This window comes from Phalacrocorax carbo, chromosome 2 (assembly GCF_963921805.1).
Source record: "Phalacrocorax carbo chromosome 2, bPhaCar2.1, whole genome shotgun sequence".
Classification (NCBI taxonomy): Eukaryota; Metazoa; Chordata; class Aves; order Suliformes; family Phalacrocoracidae; genus Phalacrocorax; species Phalacrocorax carbo.
In genome coordinates, this window is record NC_087514.1 from 132,914,745 (window position 1) to 132,940,145 (window position 25,401).

Genomic DNA, 25,401 nt, shown 5'->3' on the forward strand with positions numbered 1-25,401 from the left:
ACTGCCCTGCTTTTGCAAAGACTCATTAGGTGTCTCTGTCTTGTGAGTAACTGTCAAGACAACCTAACAGTGTTCTTGGCCATTGCTTTAGTTTGCTAATTTATGGCTTCTTACATGTATTATTTTCATTTTCACCTATTTTTTTAAAATATCAAACTTCATGTATCACATAAAGATTTTGATGTTGTCTGCTTTTATCTATGTGAGTTTGCATTTCCTGGGTGTTGTTCCACACCTTAGCAAAGCTGGGTGGTGGGCAGATGGAAAACTCTTTGCTCTGTTGATGGAGTATGTTTTTAGCAGAGCAAAATACGCATTCAGATAAGCAACTCTGAGCTACAAGGGTCCTGCATTCTTCAGTTCTTCATGATATTTTTATAGCTGAAGAATTCTCTCACTGTTTTACATTAGTCCAATCAAAAGACTTCTTGACAGCAAGGGGCAAAGGGGTGTACTCTGTTGTTACTGACACAATTAATTATTGACATGTTGCAGTCATCGTTTTGATGTGGAATCTCAAAAGCCCTTTTACATTAGTGCCTGTGGCTACACAGTTCCTTGCTTTCAAGGAATCAAAAGATGTTGAAACAGAATGAAAGAAATAATAAAATCTTATTTTTATTTTTTAAGGCCTGATCAAAAAATAGAAGATACGGCGGAAACCAATGCTGAAATTCTTGCTCGTCTCACTTCTGCGGTAAGGTCACTGCATCAAAGTTTGTATTGATCATGTTTGAAATGTTGTCGTGTTTTGGATCCTTTCAAATTGAAGACTTAGTGAACAGGTGTTTGTAATGCAAAGTACTTTTTTTGTCTCTGAAAGGAGGAGGCTTTACTGAGGTCTTAGTGTGCAATTCCAAAGCGGTTAAAACCAGATGGATTAAAACCAAACAGACAGGACTTCAGAAGGTTAAGCTAGATTCACTTGATCTAATGTAATCTGTACGATGGTACAGAGTGCACCCTCAGCAACGTTGCATATGATGCAAAACTGGGAGGAATGGTTGATACACCAGATGGGTGTGCTGCCATTCAGAGGGACCTTGACAGGTTGAAGAGATGGGTCAACAGGAATCTCACAAAGCTCAACAAAGGGCAATGCAAGGTCCTGCATCTGGGAGAAATAACTTCATGCACCTCTACAGCCTGGGAACTGACTGACTGAAAAGCAGCTTTGCAGAAAAGGACCTGTGGGTCCTGGTGGACAGCAGGTTGAACATGAGTCAGAAACATGCCCTTGTGGCAAAGAAAGCCAACTGCTTCCTGGGCTGCATTAGTAAGAGTGTTACCCTCAGGCTAAGGGAGGTGATCGTTCCCCTCTACTCAGCAGTGATGTGACACATCTGGAGTATTGGGTCCAGTTCTGAACTCCCAGTACAAGAGGTACATGGTCGTACAGGCACGTATGCGAATGACCCTGAAGATGATCAGGAGAGTAGAGTATCTGACTTACAAGGAGAGGCTCCAAGAACTGGGAGTTGAGCTTGGAGAACCGAAGGCTATGGGAAGATGTTATCGATGTGTATAAATACATGATGGAAGGGAATAAAGGAGACAGAGCCAGGCTTTTCTTGGTGACAGGTTAAGAACCAGTGGCACAAACTGAAATTCAAAAATTCTACTTAAATATAAGAAAAAAACTTATTTACCATGAGGGTGATCAAACAGGAGAACAGGTTACCTGGGGAGGTGGTGGAGTCTCTATCCTTGGAGATGTTCAGAAGTCAGCTGGACATGGGCCTGAGCAACCTGCTCTAGCTGACCCTGCTTTTCAGCAGGGGTTTGGATCAGATGACCTCCAGAGGTGCCTTCCTACCTCAACCATTCTGTGAATGTATGGTTCTGTGAACATCACACCTAAATCATGGTATCAGCAAAACATGGAATTATCCTAGTTCTGTTTCGGATATGAGAAAGTACGGAGATGAAAGTGAACCAAGCAGGGTGAAGTTGTAATGAAAAAGACATGAGGATAAGAGCTATTTGAAGTAAAATGAATAAAGTACTATGTTGAAATTGCTGAAAAATGGAAGGGAAGGAGAATTCATGCTATCTTTTGTAAAGACATTTTATAACGTGTTTGGAAAGCCAGTGGTTCTGCATGCTCAATCTTATCCAAAAATAATATAAAATGTATGACATTAGAAACTGTGTTTTAGAATAAGACATTGTGTTTTAAAATTGGTTTTTTTTTTTTTATTTTGTCTGTACTCAAATTCCTTGTTTTCGCTACCTTTTTTCCTAACTGGTAATGAAAGAACCCAGAACCTCAGTATCCTCCATTTTTAGTTCGTAGAGAGAAGAAAAACATCAAATACTTTTTGCAAAGTTATATCTCTTTATAAACCCACAAAATGATCAACTTTATAAAATGTTGCCAATATCCCTCAAACCTTCACCTCTCAAAGGAAGCACTCAATAAAACAAAGTGTCTTTCTGAGTTTAAGAACTGGATCTAACTGTTGCTGGATACACTTGAGTAAAATGCATATCCTTAAATATGTGAGGAATTGACAGTGAGTTAAAAAAAAAAAGCTTCACATCTAGCTTGCAAGGTCAAACCTTTGAACTACATCCTGCATGATTCCAGCAGCAGGGCACACGGACAGTGGTGGTTTGGTGTTTTGTTTTTTTTTTAAAATGTACCATTTTATTGCTGTAGCTAACTAGTGAAAGAAAAATTAGGCAGTTGTATCTCCAGATGGCCTGAGATTGCCATGGTGGTGTCAAAAAGACTGATCTTTTCTCCTGCATTTTCTGATTTTCCACAAAACTGTGTAGGCTCTCTGTAACAATTTTCTAGTCTAACCCTGGAGAAAAGACATAAGGCCAGAGCAAAATACTCCAAAAATTAACATCTGTATATGAACTTCTCCCTCTTATCCTTGCAGAATATTGCTTTTCCTCCATACAGTAGACTAGGACTGTGAGTTTATGGAGAGCCTTTAAGTGTCCCAAGGAAATTTGAACCCTCAGCTTGCACCACTCTGCAGAGGGCTGGACTCGCCAGGATACAGCGTCTCTTTTTAAAATTTTTTTTTTTTTTTTTTCTGCCAGCCTCACAAATTGTATGGAAAAGAGTCCTGTGAGCAAGAGCTGGGAACTAAAAGTGAAGGTATTAGCCGTGACTGGAAATGTGTACGCACTGTCTTGCTTTTTGGCTCACTGAATGTTTACATATTTTTGTACAGAATCAAACAAGTCTTTCTTGAAGAATTCATAATTCAGAATCCTGTTCACAATATTCTTCAGACCAGTGTTTCAGAACTGGAGAAAAAAAAAACCAAACCAAACCTTACTTCCAGCCCAGCACTAAAGCAGTCAGGGATTAGAGTTGACTTTTTTTGTACATTTCTAGGTTTGGAGGTTCAAATCCCATTGGTGTTGATAGTACCACCCTCTCTTCTGCTTTTCTTTTTGCTTTTCTTGTAATGGAATAAAACATTCTGTGTCAGGTCAGAAGGATAATTCTGCATCAGCTTTTCTTTTTTGGGGGATTAAATTCCCAAATTTTCAAACCTAAACTGGTTGTGAAGGTCCAGCCCAAGCAACATCGGAGGAATCTGTTCCGAAAGCACAGGAAAAACTGTAAGCGTGCATGCATGTAAAGTCTAATGATATATTTCTGTAACTCTATAAAAGCTATTGTTGTTGCAGAGGGTGGAACTCACCTCACCTAAATATAAGTGGCCATAAGGCAGGCATCTACATCTGAGCTAGCTTCCCCAGGCAGTCCTGAGAGCCAGGGAGCAGAAACAAGCACTTTTAGGATGCTGAATGAATGATTCATTTTGAAAGTCTACTTTAGGGAAAAACAGTCATACCTTAGGCTCTGCTGGTAAGGTATGCACTCTCTATGAAGGGTTTATAGAGTGACTAGCACAAACACAGGCATCTGTACAAGTTTGATGAATTCCTCTCTCCACCTCTTTTTCTTTACTGTAGCCTGACTTTCTTTGTTGGTCTTTCTCTTATAACTTATTCCCTACTGCTTTTTGTTACCAGGTGTTGCTTCTCTTCTAGAGTTCTACTTTTCACATTCAGTGCACAATTTGTGACTAGTTAGGGAAACGTACTCTTGGTTTTAAACAACGGTTATGGAGATTGTAGAATAAAATAGCAACAGCTGTGGTGAATGATGCCAAGGCAGAAGGGCAGTGGGGAAATACTACAGAGGCTTCTTTATCATCTTAACTTGTGCATAATGTATGGAATACACCTCTTTTAAGAGCAGAGTCAGATACAAAAGATAAGAAACTACCTTGTTGGGTGTCTCACTTTTTCTTTATGCTTTATTCTATGATGGAAGAAGCAGAGTCAGTCAAGATAATTGAATGGAGCCTATTGAATTATATGTTCATATCATATGCTCCATTACGACGAGGCACTGACAACACCATCAAACTTAAATTATAAAGGCAGCTGACATGCAAGCAGTGCAAAGTGCCATTTGAAATATGTTTGCATCAGATAATCTTTTTGGTCATGAATTTTTAAGAAAATGCAATGATTACTGCTGGGTTTAAAGAAGCATTCTGGAGCAGTCATGCATCCAACGTCATGTCCTAAAGAGCAGCTTCATATTCAATGTCTTGTCTGCTAAAACCGGAGCACAGTGGGATGGCTATGAGTGTTTCCATTGCAAAGCTCTTACCTTACTTTGTGATGGACAGAAGAGAATATCAGATGTTAATGCAGTGTATCTGGGAAATACAGTTTTCTGGTACTACTTTTATTTGGAGTCCATCAAACAATCATTACTTAAGATGCAGAAATATGATCTAGAGTCTTTTATTTTTTAAAACCCTCCTGTTTAGAGCTTTTTGTTGCAGGATTACACTTTGAAGTTCTGTAAGGATTGCCACTTTGTGTCTAGGTCTGAAGTCCTATTTGGCACATTGGTATCTAGAATACTGTTTCACAGAAGACTACTATAGGCACAAAAAAGAGAGGGTAAAAAAGTAGATGTGGTATGCATCGTCTACTAGATGCACAACTCTGCCTTCTATGTCCAGATTCATGGATAAGAAAAGAACAGTAGTTGTCATTTACTTTTGAAAAATCTCTACCTCTGTCCTTTGAAGATGAGAAAAGTCACTATATAAATATGACATTTGTATTTAATCAAGCAGAAGTATATGTGGGTACCACTCTCTGCACACTCTTGCTCTTTCACACTGCAAAAAGAAAACTCATTAAGATGTGGTAACATGCCAGCAACACACTCGAAATGTTCTCTTTCAGACTTCCATAATGTTTCTGTAAAAACTGTGTGGTAAGCTGGCCTTTAAACTGCATCAGTTTTGACATCTGAAAAGCTACTCAAAATGGGATACTATTTAGATGGCATTAGCTTTGTAGTGGCAAGCTATACGTATAAACCAATTTTTTGTATTTAATATCTCAATTTATTGTGGTAGGCATAGCTCTTGTTTGAACGTGTATTTTACTTTGAGTCCACATTATTATCTTCAATGTGATGTGCAGCTATCGATTTTGTCAAACAAGCAGTAACTGAAATCCTATTAGGAAGAAGTATGATAATGTGTAGCACGTGTGCAGTGAGGAATGAATGTTGTACACCGATTTCCATCAGTGTAGTGATGCATAGGAATTGCACGTCCAGCAGAGATGTCGAGTACATTTACGTTAAAACAGAGAAAAGCATATAGATTATAAAACCTGGGGACACCAGGCAAATCCAGCAGGATGCTCAGCAGTACCAATTCTTTGTGATCTGATTGAGTCTTATGAGAGGGGGCTCAGACCGTAAGGATGAAACTCATCGATGAAGGAATGTTTGCTTAATATTAAGACTAGAGGAACACCTCTTTTTTTCCTCCTGCTTTATCTGAACAATTTTGCTCAGATTAAGTAATATGCCACTTGTATTCCTGGTACACAGCAAACAATTAGATATTTTCCATAACATAGACAAAACACAGAAAAACAGCCTTTTTATTGCCTGCGATTTTAGCACTGTCTTTCAAGCTTGAAAAGTGTCACCTTCTAAGCAAAACTGATACTGCAAATATAACCGCAGGATGCCACAATGCTGCTTTTTCTTCTGAGAAGATGGGTTTTTCTTTACAGTCAGAGATCTACATTTTTCAATTGTTTGATTGGGTTTATTGGTATGTTTACAACTGTCACAGATTGTAGTGTCTCCTAAGGCTCATCTTGAGATAATGTATTTATTAAATGCTAAAAGATAAAGATGATACATCAGTGCACTGCTTTTTACTGTCAGTAACCTGAGAAAATAGACCAGGATTGGGACATCGACATTGGTACCCGCTGCTAAGTTTAATGATGGGAGAGGGTCTGACCAGTTTAGCCATCAAGAGTCGTGGTGATGTAATTCAGAAATATCTTGGGCTTTTATTGAGAATCCTACTCTAACTCTGGATAGCTTGTATTTATTATATCTAGAGTATATTAATTGCTGCAAGCAAGCAAGTACACAAGTTGTTTTTTCACAGAACTGTTCTTTCCCATCTTACTTGCAGTTTATGCTTACATTAACCATGATTAACGGTTCTCTAGACATGGGAATGAGTGTACAGGAAGGAAGGGAAGGTAATACTGCCAGCTTGCACAATTGTGCTGGAAACAGGATGACGTTTAAGAAAACTGTGGCACTGCCTTAATATTTTCCTGCTTGGAGTGGCAGAAAACTCTGTCCCTCTCAGTGGGGCAGCATCAAGGAGTAGAAAAGATCCTTCTATCTTGCAAGGACAGCAAAAAAAAATGCTCTCTGGTCCTTTACCACAAGGGAAGGAAAGATGCAAGCAGAGGAAGGATGTGGCCTCTGGTATGACTGCCTTTTGCCACATGTAGCATGTACTGCTGGGTGGCTGCTGAGTATCTGGTCAGTGGATGCTGGAGTTACCATTGTACTGAGATGTCCTCAGTGATTTTGTCTTTCTGCTCAGACCAATATAACATTAACTATTCTTGTTTCACTTTTTCAAACTTTTCTTCAGAGTTGTGAGAGTGGGATGCTGACAGTTGTTAGTAATGGTGTTACTTTGGGGATCCTTCATGGGCTTTGTGCCGTTTTCCATATTCATACCACATGTCTTGTGAATGGTGTTCTCAGACACTCGATGTGACAACTCCCACTGCAGAATAGCCTTGAGCTCTGCATAGGCCTGTTAGACAAGATGGCTAGCATGCAGTGCAGGAAAGTTTCTACAGAGAGGTAAGATAATCCCTAGAAAAACAGTTGGAAAGTCCCATCATATTTTTTTTTTCTAAAGACAGGCTGTCTTGGGAAAATTAGGGAATTGGAAGAAGCTGAGGGGTGTACAGAAGATTCTGAGAGAGTAGATGGGGCAGAGGAAGGGAAGAACTGAGGTGTATGCAGGGGAGAGTGTCTGGAGAGCTGTATGGCAAGTGCAGGGCACTTGAAGCAGCTACAATGGGACAGACAATGGCAGTGAGGAAACATGAAGCATAAAAATAATGCATAATACAGAATTTTACTGATAGGAAAAGACCTATGGAGAGAAGTGGCTGTAGAGTTGAAGTGGCTAAAGGGACAGTAGCTGGTCATGTAGAGATTATAGGGAAAATACAAAGGATGCAGAGATGAGAGGCTGAGGAAGGGAGCTGGCTAGCATGGCAAGGCTGTTTCATCACAGACTAGTGAGATAGCCTGTAAATCTGGAAATCAGATAGCTCTTACTTTTGCATGTTCATCTCAAGCTAAATTTTGGTCCTGAAAGGCTCAGCTGTGCTATTAGGAGAGGTCGTTTCCTCCTGAAAGCTCCAAAAAGCAAATGCCAATTATATAAGGGAACCTCAGCCAAACCTCAGTATGGAAGAACTTGCTGGCATCACACAATAAATCCAGCATTACAGTATGCTCAGCAGAGGCAAAATAAACGTTTAACAAGGAAAGGAAGAGGCTTCGAGTGTGTGCTTGTGAAAGAGATATGCTGTGCAAATAAATTACAAGTTGGGCTACTGAATTGCCCTCTCCCTAAGGAATGTGCAGTATTTACATGAAATTAAGGTGAAAAAAAAATTGTTTTTACAGAATTCCCAGCTGAAAATGAAATAGATTTGCTAGGAAAAGTGACTGTAGTTTCAAAACCAAGTACCTGCATAATTCCATGTGCAGTTGACTGCTCCAAAGGATTGATAGCTGGTATCTAACCAGGGTTGCATTTTGTTTTGTTTGACTGTGCTAGTAACTATAACCATCCTTTCCTTTCCTTGTATTTTAGGTACAGAGAGAACTGGCTGCTGTCATTGCCTTGAAAGCAAGGAAGTCAGGTGAGTCAGGCTGGACTTTAGAGGGGCTTTTGTAATGCTGTTCCCTTTTGTCATTTATTGAAATATTTGAATTGTCATTGCTGTCTTCTTAACATGGGGAAGCAAAGATAGCAGACCTTGCTCCTCTCTCAGTGGAGAATCTGTGTATATAGCACAGTGCAATTACTGTCAAGCTTCGCTTCCCCTAGCTCGTCACGTCTAATGACCCAGCTGATAAAATCGGAGTGTTACAGTTGGATGTGAACTTGGGTCTCTTTCTGGCCAAAATCACTGCTTTCTCTGGTCTTTCACTTTATAAGAGAAGCTTATGTCTTTATTTGACTTACATTTAAGACAAATAAGTTTATAATTTTCCTGTGTTTTCTTTTATGGCCCAGTATCTCATGCCATCTTTGCCGTGTTTTACCTGCCCAGTCAGGTGCATTTCTTTATGCTAAATCAAAAGGACAACGTCATGAATGAAGACGTTCTTTCCTGGAGACTTGTCTGTACATCCATATAGTTATAGAGGCAAGTCCCTGTTATCAGGGTAGTAGAAGGGGAAAGACAAATGGATAATAGAAAGTGTCTAGCAGTATAAGCTTTTACAGCAAATGCTGGTGATACAGTGCAAAGGCACTGAAATATGTGGTCATCTCAGCCCTGTCAGGGTTTGGTAGCACAGCCGCTTTCAGAAGGTATCTGCGTTGCTCAGCTGGAGTGGAAGCAAGGGAGCTGTATTTCCTGCGCAGTGCGCAGGAACTAACAAGACCTACTTGGCCAGACCTGGCTCTATACAGCGTTAACTCTCTGGTGTCTTCACGTGCAGTGCAGTTAATCTGCAGCAAGGGCAAACTGAGAGTTGAATGTATTTCTAGAGTAAAACAGAGGTGGTGGTGTCTTAAATTATTGGCATGTTCCCAAAGCCATAGAGGTCTTTGGGAGCATTTTCACTCAGCATTTCTTGTGATCTTCAGCAATTTTGCTAGAAACTGAGGTTACAGATCTTGCACTTTTTGAGCTGCTTTCTGACCTGTTAATAATATTGCATCATAATATCTGTATCTGTCTCTCTGTGGCTTGCAACTACAGCACAGACATTATTACACACAACACACACACTACACACAACACGGTATCTTAAACTGCAGGCACCAAGACGATGTGGCTGGCATACCTGCAAATATTTTCTTGTGAAAATGTTAAGTATTACAAAAATATTCTAGACACAGTTTGATGCCTTTTTGTCTGGAAATAGAAGTACCCATAGATTATATCCACAGTCATCTGTAAATGTAATCTGCAGAAAATAAACACAAATTCAAGTGTGAATTCAGACCTAAGTTGCTTCTGTGTAATAGCTTTGCTTCTGAAACTGCTGTATTAGTATACAGTGTTAACACCCCTCAGCTGCTTGCCCTTACCCGGTATCACCCCCATCCCACCTGAATTATAATGGCTGAACATGGAAATGATTCTGCTCTGGTTCAGCACAGAGAAAAACAGGCTGTTTTAAGGAAGGGCTCAAGGTAACCTTTTGTTTTGCTGTAAAATGAGCTAAGAGCATGGTACAGTGTACTGTTTTACTTAGTGCTTATATACAGTTCTAAGAAATTTCTTTCCCAGCTTCTCAGCAGTTGTATTGGCAAATATTACTACTGCTACTGGCAATAAATAAAAACCTCCATTCTCCAAAAGAGTTGATTTTAACCTGAATTAGCCTCTCATTTCCTTTCAGCGGATGGCTACATAAACAATTTTGTCAGTAGAAGGTGGGATGGGGCTTGGATTAGGAATGAGCTGCAGGAGATGAAAATGGGAAAGAAGGATAACTCTTGGACTCTCCTTTATACTAATGTAATTGCAACCGACATTGAGCAGGTTAGAAATAGTTTAGTTAAAAATCACAAAGCTCCCTATAGAGCTTTGAAGTGCTGACCAGCCTTTCCTAATACATTAATGTAAACACTTAAAATATCAGTTTAGATCTGAACAAAAGATACCTCTTTAGTCAGTTTAACTAGTGCATGCTTGTTGTTGAAATTTGCATTTCTTTATGCCTCATCTTGGACAACTGTAAAAAATGGCTACATGATCAGGCATAACTGTAAGGTTTAATTTAAGTTAATGCCTTTACTACAGTAGGAGCAGAGTAAATTAGGGTGGTTGATTATTATGCTTTTTTATTTTATTGCTGATGGTTAAATTCACAGCGTAGCAGTTACTGTTGGCAATCAAGCTATGGTATGCTGTGCCTGGCGAAGTGAAGCATATTTCAGAGAAAGTACTTCTGGAGCTAAAAGCCACAATATCTTTCAAAGATATTGTTCTTCTAACCCTCTCCAAGACTCCGTATAATTCCAGGAAATAAACCAACAAAGATCAGACAAAGAGCTTATTTTGGCATGAAAAGAGTGGAACATGGCTATTGGGCCAGCTGCCCTGGGTGGCTTCCAGGCTGGTGTGAACGGCGTGGGTGTCTGGCTCATCCACCCTGGGATTCATGAGTTTGGAGCGCAGGCGATGGGCACAGTCCTAACCTGCTGGCTGGGACCGGCCTGCAGTGGGTAATGGGTTCATTAACCAAAAGCTTTCCTAGAGATCGGCAGCCCAAAAGCCAAAGCTGCTGTGCAGAAGTTCCTGCACTGTTTTTGATGCTTTGGTGGTTTTTAAATTACACCGTTTCAAAATATTTCCTCTAGATAGCTGGTTAGCGCTACCAGTTAAAACAAGGCGGGGACGGGGGAAGAGTATTCTTGCTTAATGCAAGGACTGTGTAATTTGTTCCTGAATTACTTTAATTTCTGGATATACCTCTGCCCTTAGAGAGGCACTTCACAGTGATTTAATTGTGCTAGAAAAACTGTCTGATTAAAGCTTTCATGTTACATGCCTAGGACTGTTGTAGTAATTACTGGGTTATATTGCATGGGAAGTGCTATACAAGCCCACAAACACCACAGGTCCCTCTGCAAGATGTGAAGAGGGTCCAACTAGGATGGTTTGCCATGCTTGGAGGGGGGAAATATTGCCTTTGGTTACCTGGGTGAAACGGTTTATTTTTGTTTAAATGAAGCTTGGGTTTGCTACCTAGTATATGTATATAAGAAGTAGTAATTACAACTATTTCAGTTCTTGGGCCAGAATGGCTGCCTCAGAGATTTAAACACTGTATCTACTGACAAAATGCTTTGAAAACCAGGGTAGAGACCTGAGCCTGCTGTGGGGTAGGGCAGAGTATCAAACTCTTGCTAGTACAGGATCTGACTTGATGGAGAATGTCAGCTACCAGAAAATAAAAAGTCAGTAGGGTGTGTGGGAGAATGCCTTTCCCCAAGAGGTGGTGTTCTGGTTTTATTGTGGGGTAAAAGAATATGAGAAGCACATAAAACTGACAGATGGCTGAAGGAAAAATGCAGAACCTGAAAAATGAAAACCTTCTGTGCTGTGGAAAAAAAGCTCTGTTTTCATATTTCAGATGTGTACTGCAAGTATACCATTCTGATAGCAAGGCATAAGCTGTTAGAGGGGTACTTGAGAGCCCTCATGCAGAGGGACCTCAGCATTTTCAGCTTCTTCACATATAAAACTAAAAAAAGGGTAAAATTAACGTCTGTAATCCTGAAGCTTTGATGGACCTCAGTAACACTGTTGACTAGAAAGCACGTTTATATTTCATTAGAATAAAGCTCTCATGATAAAGGTGACCTAAGAGGAGCACTTCTCTGTGGCTTATAAAAATGCATTAAAATTGTTCTTGCTTAACCTTAGAAATAAATATATTAAATGCTGTCTTCCTTGGTTTGGTAAAAGGTCTTGGGGAAGCAAGTAACTGATGGCTTCCACAAATGTGCTGAAACATAACAGAAATGCAGCCTCCCGACTGAAGGTTTACAGGGGTTGGCATTTATCTCAATTGCTTGTCATGGCTCATGACATGTTTCTTATGTGTTAGAGGTGGTAGCTAAAACAAGGATAAAAGCAGCAAATAGCCTAAGGCTGGAGGCTTTAGCTGGTGGCGTAACTACGCAGGTACATCTGAACTGATCAAAATCTGTCAGGTAGATGCTCTGAACTGGTGGTGATCCCATCCACAAACAAGATGCCTTGCATCTCTGTGCATGAACCTAGCTGCACCCCATGGCATCAGTGAGCAAATTCCTTTAACTTTATATATAAAGGAATTTCTATAACTTTATTCATGCAAAGGGCCATTAGTAAAATCATGGCTCTGGTCTTTGTGTTTCTGAATACAGGGGCTAATTAAGACAATAGCTGACAGAGTATCAGTGATGTGGGAAGAGGGTGACTGCAGCTTCTCCCCAGGCATTGCCGAAGCAGCGGCAGGGCTGTGGATGTTTCTCCCTCCCACTGGGAAGGGCAGGGCAGCCACAAAAGCCCTGGCACTTGTGTGTGGTTTTGCTCCCTCGTAAGAAAGATATTCAGGTTTCCACAACATAGTTAGATACTTTTTAGTCATGCCATTCTTAAATTGACAAGTTCTATTAATTTTTTTAAATGGGTCATTTACATTTTACTTATAATAAATATGACTTTTGCAACATATTAACTTTTTATATTTGAGATCTTCTGGATTACCTCTGCCCTATTCTGACATATACGTATCCATATCCACCCTTCCCCTTTTCTTTTGTATTGCTTCTGTCAGGACTTAACTGCCTATGGTATTTGCCTAGTATTTATATTTTAGGGCAGACATTACAATATTAAACAGTCACTGGGGCTTGAGCTTTGTGGACATGAATGAAAAACAAGCTGTGAACAGCTATTCCTCTTCCCAGCCACTGCGCCACCTCTACAGCACTGCTGTCAGAGCTGATTGCATGACTTGACTCGAACACACTCCAGGCAATGTCAGCCCCGTTAAAAACATGAGAACAGCCAGGCTGGGTCAGGTTAAAAGTCCATCCAGCTCTGATCCTACTGTGAGTGATGAGTAGGGGGATGCTTAGAGCAGAGAAACAGAGCAAGTACAAACAGTCCTTCTGGTGTGCATACTCAGCATCTACCAGTCTGTGCTAGAGGGATTTTGCTGTACCCACGCTGTTGTGTTAGGCAGCCCTTGGTGGGCCTTTTCTCCATTAATTTATCAAATTGCTTTTTCAGCCTGCTTATACTCCTGACCTTCATGTGAAAGTGTATTTGTTCTTGTTCGTTTTAAACACATTCCCTCACTCTGTTGTAATACAGTTCTTTGGTGACAGAAAGTGGTGAATAATCCATTCCTAGTTCATTGTCATACTATTCAGGACCTTGTGCACCTCTGTCATACCTCTGTGAGTTGTGACATTTCCAGACTTAATCGCTAGTCTGTCCTCATAGCAAATCTATTCCATTAAATCTCATCATCTTTGCCACATCTCCTATATTACTTTTGAGATGGGGCAGCCAGAGCAGCATGCAGTACTGCAGCAGCATGTGCTGGAGTTGGCACAAAGTGAGGGTGGCAGCTTCTTATCAGGGTGGGGAGGTGGAGGGATGTGGGAAGGAGCCCAAGTAAGACCCTTTTGGCAGCATTAAGCTGTTTTATCAGCTTAGTTAACTCAGGAAGCTGCATCTTTTACCATTCAGACCTTTTCCCCAAGTAGCACAGATCCTTGTGAGACTTCTTGGTAACTTTACTCCACAATAATTAGCAAAAACGTTGTCATTTGGTGCTCCATGAATGCCCTATGTTATGTCCTTAGTTTTATTTACTTGTGTAGTTTTTATATAGACCATGAAAATCACTGTGAATTCAAATTAGATTTGTGCACATACTTGAAAAATGAGGTTACAAATACATGATCAAAGGTCATTCAAGAATGGAGCAATTCAGTATTGTGCTTAAATCTTGAACCTATTAAGTACCTTTTGAATTTACAGATTTTGTAAACAAGCAGATATACAATATCTCTGGTGTAAAATATGTGCAGTTTATTATGGCTTATTTTATGCCACTGAAAAAGGGCATAAAGAGGGATGAAAAACTTGCTCCTGTTTACAGAATAAAGTGGCATTCATGTGCCAGGCAGGTGTGCAGAAAAATTGAGAAAGTCTGAAGGGTGTGAAAAGGTTATATCAGTAGGATCTTACTGCTTTTCTATGTCCCCTTATGTCTCTTTTCAGTGGGTTTATTTAACTGACTTGAGTAAGACCTTGTTTCATTACAACTTTTAATTCTTCCAACCATCCACTTCTTTAAAACAAGGGTCAAACTTAGCAAAATGTGTGGAATAAGAGTTATACTGCAAGTGTTACTAATAGCATTCATCCTGGAGAAATGGCTGCTCAAAGTAAAGGTGCAGGAGTGTCATGCTTCTGGTAGGTCTCAGTAACTTCATCTTTACTTTTTCTCAGCCAGTTGAAACACATTCAAAATAAAAATTGCACCTGAAAACATGCCTAGGAATATTTTAAAAGTTATGTTGTGCGCTTTAAGGATTTCATGCCTTGAAGTAAGGGAGGTAATCATGTTGCCTTCTTTAAGTGATCCTTTTTAAACACTTTATGCCTTATTGAAAGGAATGCCCACGCCTAGGGACCAATGTCTTGTTGCATCCCTTGGGATTCTTCCATTACTCCTGAGATCATTCATACCAAGAAACAGGCAGTGCTTCAGAAGGGTATGATCAGACCCCTTCTAGCCCTCGGGCATGGCGCTCATTGTATTGGCTGGTCGGGAACACTGCACAACACACATAATCAGAGCTCTGCTGTGCTGTGGCTGAATCGGTGACCACCTGCTTTGAGCCCACCGTGGGCAATGATGGGGGTGGGAAGTGGCCTGGGCAACATCAGTGAACAGACTACAGAGTTATGCTCACCAGTCTTAGTGTATTCAACGGCTGGTGTAAAGCTGAATGGACTCTGAGTCTGGAAAAAGAAGGAAAAGGGCTCTAAAGAGCTCTCTGGTGGAATTACGTTGAGAGAGATTTTGGCAGCTCATGGTCTGGTTTTTGCAGTTGTTGCAGAACTTCAGGTGTAGTTCTTTCTGTGTGATCTATAAGGCACTTGTATAGAATAAATGAGCAATGCAGGAGAGCTGTGTAGGTGACAGATGTTTTGCACATATGCAAAAAGATATTGTACGGTAAGGTTGGAAAGACAGCAACTGTGCAAAAAAACCCCCCAATTCCCGGGTGAATGTTTTGTTTCCAGTGCTTTGGGAGAGGCATTTACAGAGGGTTCACAGAATTTATTTATTCAGTCTCGTCTTTGTTTCCTGCTTCTTTCCTGGCCGTGCCCAGAGGATGTTTCCATGGAATAGAGAGCAGTGTTTCATTTTGCACCAGCCTGCTCAGCGACTGCCCGTACCTCCTTGTTTGATCATTTCTCAGCAGTCATTTTCCCTGTGCCTGCTGATCATGTAATGGGCCCTTCTCCACCCTTCCAACATCTTGTTTCAGGCAACACTGCTACAGATACCTTCACTGCCACTTGTTTTTTTAAAATTTGAAATACCATGCGCATAAGAATGAATGTCTAAAAGCACTGGGTAAAAGTTAAAGCTTTCTGCGTTCAGCTGTTGAATGGTTTTCTTTGAGCTGCTGTTGCTACAAAGAACATTGCTTTTGTGTGTTCCTGTAGTGAACCTACAGCGTTTGCAACTCATTTTCCACTTTTCTCCTTGATAAAAAATGATTCGAGTTCATATATTCGCAAAATCGGGGTAAAATGTGGCTTTTCCTTTGTACGTATCACAAAGTGCCAGGCATTGAAAACCAAACCTCCCCTGGCCACATGAATCACATGAATCCCTTGTTTAGCCAGAGGTGTTTTACAAATTATGTTCTTCTAATGCACCACCACCTTGGATGAAATATGGGCCTTCAAACCTAGATGAAAGGCTTCAGTTCTGATAAATAAAATAAACAGAACATCCTAACAAAACCAGTTGTACAATACTGTGGAAGGAATAGCAGCAAAGGCTCCTGGCCATTATCAGACTGAGTTGGGAAATAGCAGTGGGTTTATTTGGTACGCTCATTTTTTAATTTACAGTGGCTATATAATATAGACAGGCCTGAGTCTCGTTTAAACTGAGTTTTGTCCTTCCTGTGGTCATGCAGATGCAGTGGAAAGGAGCAGTGCCTCAATGGTATGTGGATCAGCAGGACCAAATCTACATCTGTTAGCCTCCTTTCTTACCACACTGGCTTTGCTCTGTTTAGATTGCGGATTCCTACCCTTGCTGTTATCTGTTCATTTGATAAACTCTGCAATGAGAGGAAATGTTTTTGCATCATTTTTGGGAGTCCTGTTTCCTATTTGAGATCTGAGAAATGGCTTGTAGCACTAGGACCCTTGGGAACTTATTTTTCTACGTGGAAACTAGATCAGCATAATGAGTACCCTCTGTGCAAATTCAATATTAGTTCTACACCTAAGGTCAAGCAGAAGTTAATGACCATTTTTTACATACAGAAATCAGTTACGAAACCAACATTACATTTCATGCTTTTGTCATTTTCAAATGAAATAAAATGCTGGAGTAATTTATATTAAATTGGTTTAAACTACAAAGCATAAATATAATGAATTCCAGATTAGTCTTTGAGAGAAAATGGCATCATTGTCACTTGTGCAGTAGTTCATTTCCCCATTCACCTTTATTCCATCCCGTGCTTGCTGTGCTTTTTTAGATACAAAGGTGCTGAACAATGCTGTAAACGGGAGCCTGTCTTTAATAATTTTTGCATTTTCTTTGTTTCTTTAATTAGCTGATTTACTCAGCTGATTGCACAGCTGTCTGGGCAACACCCCCGAGGGGCCTGCCAACTGTTTCAGAGATACGTAGTGTACTCAGTGAAGGGAAATCTGTACAATAATTTGCATATATATATGCAGAAATAGTGGAAAGGAATAAGAAAGCTCAAAGGCAATTTTTGTATTGCTAATAAAAGGAAACATGTTAAGGATGAGCTTAAAGAGCTTTCTTTTTTCAGTAATTTCTGGGAAAAGATTACAGTTTCATGGTAAATAAGGAACCAATTCTCAGTTGGAGGGTTTTATTCCTGGCATTATCACTGCCTCTTATATGTAGCTTTTGGGGATTTCAGAGGTATTCAGTGATTGTTGGGTTTTCCCCTTTAATTTGGAAATAGGACTTGGAAAATACAGGAGTATGCATGAGGACCTGGTCTGGCTTAAAATGGTCCCCAAATCTGAGGTTGGTAAAGCATTTACTTGCTGCTCATCTTCCTTTCCACTGCTCAGCGCTAGTGCCTTATGTAAGCTAGAGGTTTTGGTGTTTAGTTTCCCCAGTGGTATCAGTATGAGCTATTCATTTTTTTCCCACTCTGATAAATTAATAAGCATCAGCAAACATTATAGCACTGTCAAACAGCTCAGAGCTGCCATAGTAACCAGCCTCTCTAGAGCTTGCTGTATACCCTCCACAAAGAATAACAAGAGATACCACAAGCTCCATTGTTCAAAATAACAATAAAGTTTTCAAAAATCATGAAATTAGCTTAGAATTATGTGATTATTTTTTAAAATGCTTTTTTGCTGTTTGTTTCATGTTAGCAACTTCCTTTGGGGAAAAAAAAAAAAAACCAGAAAAGAAACATGCCTCTCAAACAACTTGGGATATAAGAAGAATGCTAGAAGTTGTGAGCTTTCCAGCAGCTGACGATAAATCAACTGGTGCAGGCTGCTGGCAATTCAGAGCACTGGAGCCTTCCCTTGGGGAATATTCTTGTAGATTCCTGAGGTCTTTTCAACAGTGACGGTTTGATGGGGACAGAACAACAGGCTATAACCATCCTGCAGGGATGAGACAGTGAAAATCTGTTGGCTTGTCAAATAAACAAAGTTCTGTGGTGAAGAGCCTACTTCTGAACAACTTCCAAGGTGGTATCCTATCTGTAGAGGGCATGTAGGTGCCTTTTGCTTACTGGCTAGAGAAAAGAGATGCATATATGAATTTTGATCACACAGTACTGAAAGACTGAAATCTTACAAAGGGCAGAGTGGTTTGATGTTCTAGGATGTTAGCACGTTAAAGAACAATACTAGATAATAAATGAACACCCTCATTTGGAAGGAACATGAAAACATGAGGGACGTAGCCCAAGGGGTGACTGACCTTTGCATGGTGAGCACAACTGCCTCTGGAGCAGCTGTGGGGACAGTGAACTCCTGGCCGTGCACAGGCTGGGCCACTGAGCCTGGCAGTGTTTGCGCAGCTGGAGTCCGGCGCGCTAAGCAAGTTTGGTCTTGGGAGCAGCGCAGGGCAGAGCAGAGGCAAACTGTATGTCTGCCAAGGGCAGCGTTTATGGGCTCCCCATCCCCAAAAGGCAGGCAATTCTGGTCCTGCAGTTGGACTTCACAGCAAGGGCTGAAGCTGGAGTTGTGTGGCACAAGGGGGTCTGGGAGCAACACCGGCTTGCAGGGTGCCCTGTCCCCTGCCCTACCTGCTGCCTGGGGGCTCTGTTCTCGATCAAGTCATCAAACCCAGCCAGGTTAAAAGTAATCCTTTGCCAATCCACAAACCCCAGATGCTTTACAGTAGTACAGAGAGGGAACAGCAAATACAGGGGGTGCAGGACAGGCAGCAGTGATGGGGAGCTAAGCTCGCTTTCTATCCTAGAATGGCCGTGTGGGTGCCACCCAGAGCGAGTTGTGTGTCCCTGCCTGCTGTTCGGCAGGAAAATGGTTAACTGTGATGGCAGTCCTCTCTTAAGCATTTAAATAATTAGCTTTCAAAGTTAACACTCTATTAAGCCAAAGGGAGGAAGTTCACACCTCTCCTGGTGTTATTGTTCCAGTCTGGCTGGCTGCAGCAGCAGAATGACGCTAGTGGCTCGGTTTGTGTTGGGAAGGTTATCTTTGCAGCCAGGAGTAGAAAGAAGAAACTTCATTTATAGAAAAGGAAGAAAGCACAATACAGCAAAGCCTCTGGGAAGATTGCAAGGCAGCGGGTTCCAGGAGATGGTTTATGTATAGATTAATTTTTCAACTGTCCTTGCCACTTTCAGTTGGGTAAAAGATTCTGCTATTTTGAATAGGACAAAGTATTAAAATGAAATAATTTGCATTGTATTATGTGACTTTTAAAAATCTTACTCATCAAAAAAATTAATTTACCTTCAGTTTGGGGCCGTACAGAACAGCTTATTGTGGAGGTGCTGCTCTGTGGGTAACGGTGACACCTTTGGCAGGATCCTTCCATAGGCAGGAGAAGGTCCATAGTGCTGCAGGTGGCTGTTGTGACCCTCGTATGTGCCAGTCTGTCTAGCTAAGGTGAGCCGTTTAGCATGCTCTGTGCTGGTGAGAAAGCCAAATCCCATCCAATGGCTTAAATCTACTTTAAACTTTGTAGTGTGGCAGTCAGAGCAGGGGAGCACTGTTGGTCAGTAATGGTGACACAAAGGATGCGCTTGGTTTCAGCGTGAGCGATGGTTACGTTCTTTTTCCCTTCACCCCCACCCTATGTGATGGCTGATTCTGCTGAGATAGCTAGTACAAAATGATATAATTTTGTTTTTTATTTCTTTGTTATTTTTTCTACTGATTTAATAAGCTGAAATGGGATTACTAAAGGACAAGACTCTCCCCCACAAGAATTCTCTGTTCCAACATTAGTTTATAGAAGAATCTGCTAGCAAAATCTCAGCTCTGGCCCGTGGGGGCACAAAGAACTCAGATCAGATGATGGCCCTTGTGATCCTTAAGTGACCATAAAAAAAATCAACATCCTGAACTCCCTAGGCTAATTTGCAAATGGACACATTTGAACTGCACATTAGCAAGCTAATGCTCGTTTAACATCTTTTTCTTACATTCAGGATGATCTCTCCTCCAAAGGAGGAAAAATGCTGCAAGTACAAAAAGGAATTAGTCACTATATATTTGTTTGCATTTTTTTTTTCTGTCACAGGTCTCAAGCCTGAATCCAAACATAACATTAAATAGATACACATAGATCAGGGTAAACCACCTTTGCCTTTCCCTGGTGTTGCTGCTTTGTGAAACGTGCTGCGGTATTTGTACCAAGGAGAAAAGCTGGGTTTATGCTAGCAGAGAAGGAAGTGTTTGGCCCAGCTCCAAAGTTCACAACTTTTTTGTGTGTACATATTACAATTTCAGGGAACTGTCCCAGAATCAACACTCGCCTGGGAAATACTTTCCCATCCCACCCTAACCTTCCGCTCACTTTTCCTACAGTTGAATTTGCAACATCAAGCCTTTTTATTAAAAAATGAAAGACCAACTGACAGTAGGTGGGAAATTATCCTTGTGTTCTTTTTATTTTGTGATAGAACTTGTATTGCATGCACAAGAGTCCATGAAGCAGCACCTGGGCCAATTCAAGGGGTGTCTGTGGGTTGTCAAGGCGTTAGGAGACACACTGTGTATAGAAATACAGCAATTGGTTGCTTCTCTGTGTGTGATGACCCCTGTGAATGTAAATTTCTGAATGCACTGGAATATTTGAGATTTGTGTTTTTTCTGTATTTTATAGACAAAACACATAGTCATATTTTCATACAGAAACCAAGAAAATATAATTAAGAGTTGTTATTTGTCCGTGTGGCCACTTTAGCCTTCAAGGGTCTACAATCTTGAGATGGTAGGATTCCCTGGGTATTGCTCCCTGGGTGTAGTTAAAGGGGTTGAAATTGTGGCTAGTTCTTATGTGTTTGGATAAGAGGCAGAGAGGACACAAAAATCAAGTTTATGATGGAAATTTCATGAAAAAGGGGCTGGTTGCTCCCTCTCTCCCAAGAGGGCTGCGAGAACGTCAGTGTGAGGTCTGGGATTTTTTCTTTTCCTTAAAGAAAATATTTACTGGTTCTTTTCTACATTCCTTACACAGTCTAAACAACATTGAAGCCAAGGAGAGCTGGGTTTGGATTATGAACTTTTTCAGCTTTTTTAGAGTTGAGCTGTGAAATTGCTCATAAAAACAGCTTTTTTTTTTTTAAGCTGTTCACTTAAAGTACGTCTAAACCGAGGTTGATTTCTCATCATCTTTAAAATTGCTCATACACCAAGTATATCTGGATCCATTGGGATTGTGGACACATACCCTCTTTCTCTTTGTGCTAGGTAAACCATGCTACTGCCCTCAGCCCAGGGTGTTTGCTGCTTGTCACTAGCAGCTCCCCAGCCAGATACTGTCCCTTCGCTAATCTGCCAGCCCAGCCAGGATAGCAACAGCGTGCTGCTCCTTGATGGTCCACCTGTTTACTTTGGTTGAAGATGCTCTGGGGTGCTCACCCTGGCACCAGGCAGGGAATGGGAGACTTGTAATAGAGGCTGGTGACAAGAAGCCAGTTGGCAGCCACTAACCTTTTCCCCTGGCACATCTGTTTGCAGAGCGCCCGTCTGCTCAGACTTGTTGGAAAAGCTGGCTGGATCAATGTAAATCATTTAAATCTGGACCTGTGGCCTTGTTACTAGCGAGGTGCCACTCCTTTAAATGCCATGATTAATATCCAGTGTCTGTGGGGATATTTTGCCCATCAGTGGCTACGGCAAATTGATTTTAGGAGAAATCACAAAATTGAAAGGAGAGTTGAGGAAATGTTGTGTTTCTGCTAACACAGCCACAGACTTAAATGATTTGCAATTGCTCAAACAACCATTTTTTAGCATTCATTAATGCCTTCTGTCGTTGCAACGTTCTCAGCTCATGCCGTTTGTCCTGAATGCTTTGTGTCCCCTGACGCGTCAGTGGGTAGAACAGGGTCATGCAGGTGTGGGAGCGTGCAGGAGGGTGAGGCAGCTCTTGGGGAGGAAGGCTGGGAGGCAGGTTACAAGGGAAGGGACTGCACAGAACCCCCAGCCTGGTTGGATGGAGTAGGTTGCCTTGGGAAACCCTGACCTGCCCTAGGAAAGCAGGGGCCATGCAGGGCTCTTGAGGCAATCACTCTGGTTGCTGCTTCGTTGGGACCTGGGCCAGAGATATGCCACAATGTCCCGAGCGTGTTTTGGCTTTGCCTACCTTTAAATGCTGCTGTGATTTAACCCCCATTACACATGCTTTCTGTTCTAGCTATAGATTGATGCTGCATTTTCAGCATTCATCTTGAATTTCAGAGGTTGGCTGATAAAGTGATGTCAGCAAACCCACTAGTGAAAATTTATACCAGACCTCTGTTTTCCTTTGATAATGGATTAAAAAAGATCCCTGAATGAAACAAACTATATTGACAAAATGACTTTGTTTTTCCCCTTTTATAATTACATTTTTTTTGATAGCATAACTGTGAGGGAGGAAAGAAGAATTATACCCTATATGGCATAGCAGTATCAGCAGAAATCCTGCAGTATGAAGAAAATAAATCCCTATGCTTTATTTTAAAGGTCAAGAACAGCATAAAGTTACTTTTCTTTTAAGTTGCTGGATGCTGCCTAAAGGTTAGGCTGTTCTTTGTGTGCAGCAGACCCAGAGCACCCACGCAGACACACCAGGCTCCTGGCTCACGTTACATGTATAGCTCAGCCATGGTAACCTGGTTGTATGTCTAAAGATTCAGGCTGAGTTTTGAGGAGAGCTTAGGTGAGGGTGGCTGATCATGGCAGTACTGCTACCTCTACAGTCGATCTGTTCATCAGTCAAATCCTGGGCTGCCTCAGCTCACAGACGTAGCTTTAAGGCAAAACAGAACTGGTGATCCTTGTCTGAAAATACAGTGCTGTGAGCTGCGGCAGTTCAGGTGCAGCCTGACAACCAGCCCTGGTTCTCAGCAGTGAAGGAGAGAGGAGGTTGACAGGAGGAAGCACACAGGCTGAATCCTCCTGCCCATCCATCAGAGCCATGAACCTGGTGTTGTTCAGGAAATGGATTTGCCGGCTCTACTGCTCCAAGGACCCTTTTGTTTTCACAACTGCTATGGCTACACTGGCAAATCATTTGATGTGTACACAAGATCGATACTTGAGTGTGGTGCTTGCAAGTAAATGAGTATGGTGTAAGGTAAAGTCACTTCTCATGTGTTTCATCAGGTCTGACCCTCCTAACCTGCCATGTGTCACATTTCAGAATGGCTGAGGGAGGGCTTAATGTCCCACTGAAATACAGCGGGTAGGGGTGTTGACTGGAAGGGTATCTTGGGTTATAGCTAGTAAAACTACCTATAGATATAGCTGTTTGCAATACGGAAGTCTGATGTGTGTCTTCAAAAGTGGTCCTTGTTTCTTTAGCTAGGTAAACTTATAACTCTGGTTTCCCCCCATCCAAAGCTTACATATTTGATCCAAACCTTTTTTTCTTTAAAGTCTGGAAAAACTCGTTGGTGCTAAACAATGATAATCGAGTTAAGTTACTGGTTTCTCTTACTGTGCCAGCAGTAAATAACCTCCAATAGAACATCTTCTGCTACCATTCATTTCCAGAGATGACTTCCATGGTTAGTGGTGGTGTTTAAGACTGAGGTCACTTTGCTTGCAAAGAATTTTCCAAGGCTAATGTTAGGGATAAATCTGCTTATTTTGTTTAGTCTGAATTGACCTTCTGCAATATAATGAAAATAAAGGGGTATCTGATTTTTTTATTCTTTGAGTCATCAGATCTTGTTATAATGTATGGAAAAGTGGAGTTTCCTTAAATGTCACCATTTTGTCAGGATTAACAGTAGCAAGAATGTAACTATTTAGTACTGCATTTTACTGCCTACCCTAGTTAGGATTTGTCCAAACCCAATAAGGTATACCTTACAGGTTTTGTCCAAAACCACTTGATGAATTAACTAGAAAGCTAAACTTGGAATGAGGTTTCTTGAATGGTCATCCTATTTGATCTGAGCTGGGCTATGCTGCTTTGCTGCTGCTTGTGATTTGAACCTGCCTGCTTCCAATACATTCTCTCTTATTTCAGCAATTCATCAAAATGAAGAAAACAGCAGTCAAGAAATAAGAGGACTAGAAGAGCTCAAGGACACCTCTGATACTCAGGTAAATGTGCAAGATTAATGGCATCTCAGGGACTTTTTCAGATCTACAAGTTGAAGGATCTGCTTTCAATAGCTCTGGGAAATGGATTTTCCTCGATGTTCTGCACAGGGAGCCTGTAAGAAGGAGAAAGTCTGCTGGATCTTGTCTTACTTGACTATTTAGAATAAGATTGATGATTACCCTGGGAATTAATCCCATGATGTTGAAATCGGACAGCATTCTTAAACTATCTCCCTGCTCTTTTTAGATAATACACATAGCATGTACCAGATGTGAAAATAAAATGAGATGTTTTAGGAGGCAAGGGCATGTGACATTTTGATTGGATTTTAATCACTGTAAGTAGACATGCAATGAAATAAGGATATTTATTAGTCACTTGAGTGTAAGCAACAACCTTTTTCTTTCCTTCCCTAACAGGCCTCATTTACAACTAAAGCATATTTCTAGATATTGCTCAGCAGAAACTTAACTGCATTTTGGAATATTTTTATTGTGGAATTGCTTACCCTTTTTAATTCTGTGAAACTTTTTTGATTAATGTCCAGTTTGTTCAATCATTCAGTTTGTGCATTCAAACTGTGCAAGTGTAACTATCTTTCTCATTATATGGGTACTGATTATTGCTTTTAATTTAAAATTGATTCCTCCCAGTCTTGACCGTTTTTTTTTCTTCTATTCCTCTTGAAAATCCTATGTTTCCCACCAGTTGCCACCTTTTCTCCTTCCTACATACGCAACGTGCAGTTCCCATCTCTAATTTATCCCCTAACACCTTGCCCTCTAAAAAGCTGTGTGCGAGAAAGCAGGATTTGCATTGGTGTCTGTGAACAAGCCCAGCTGAAGGGGTACAAGCCACGTAGCCAAGTTAGCAGTACCTATATCTTTCTAAAGGTAGGGGCTGTCTTGACCACATAGAGCCCAGGAGGGGCTGTAGGCAGCTCTGGCAGCAGACCTGGGCCATGGCAGACACCTGGAGAATGCAGGCAGAAGAGTTGGGGACCGCGCAGATATGCCTACTGCATCAGTGTGTACATGGGCTTTTCTAGCACACTCTGAAGAGTAATGCTTGAGCAAGATGTTCAGAAATAGCCTGCTCTTTTCTTAATTGCACACAATTTCAAATCTATTTTTAAAAAAGTGTAGTAGGAGCCCTAATGTGTGAAAATTTAGTTACCTGACTTTGATTCCTAATTCACATCAGTGTGAGGTTGAGGACCAGTCTTCTAG

At 41.0% G+C, this 25,401-nt stretch overlaps 1 protein-coding gene across 2 annotated transcripts in view; it reads left to right on the forward strand.

Moving 5' to 3' along the window:
• Nucleotides 1-25,401, forward strand: part of RAPGEF5 (Rap guanine nucleotide exchange factor 5) — a 161,196-nt gene that overhangs the window by 38,020 nt on the left and 97,775 nt on the right. For both annotated transcript variants that reach the window (XM_064444448.1, XM_064444449.1), the window contains exons 6-8: nt 631-697; nt 8,235-8,283; nt 24,095-24,171. In XM_064444448.1, coding sequence (XP_064300518.1) covers nt 631-697; nt 8,235-8,283; nt 24,095-24,171 — 193 coding nt within the window. The remainder of the gene's footprint in view (nt 1-630; nt 698-8,234; nt 8,284-24,094; nt 24,172-25,401) is intronic.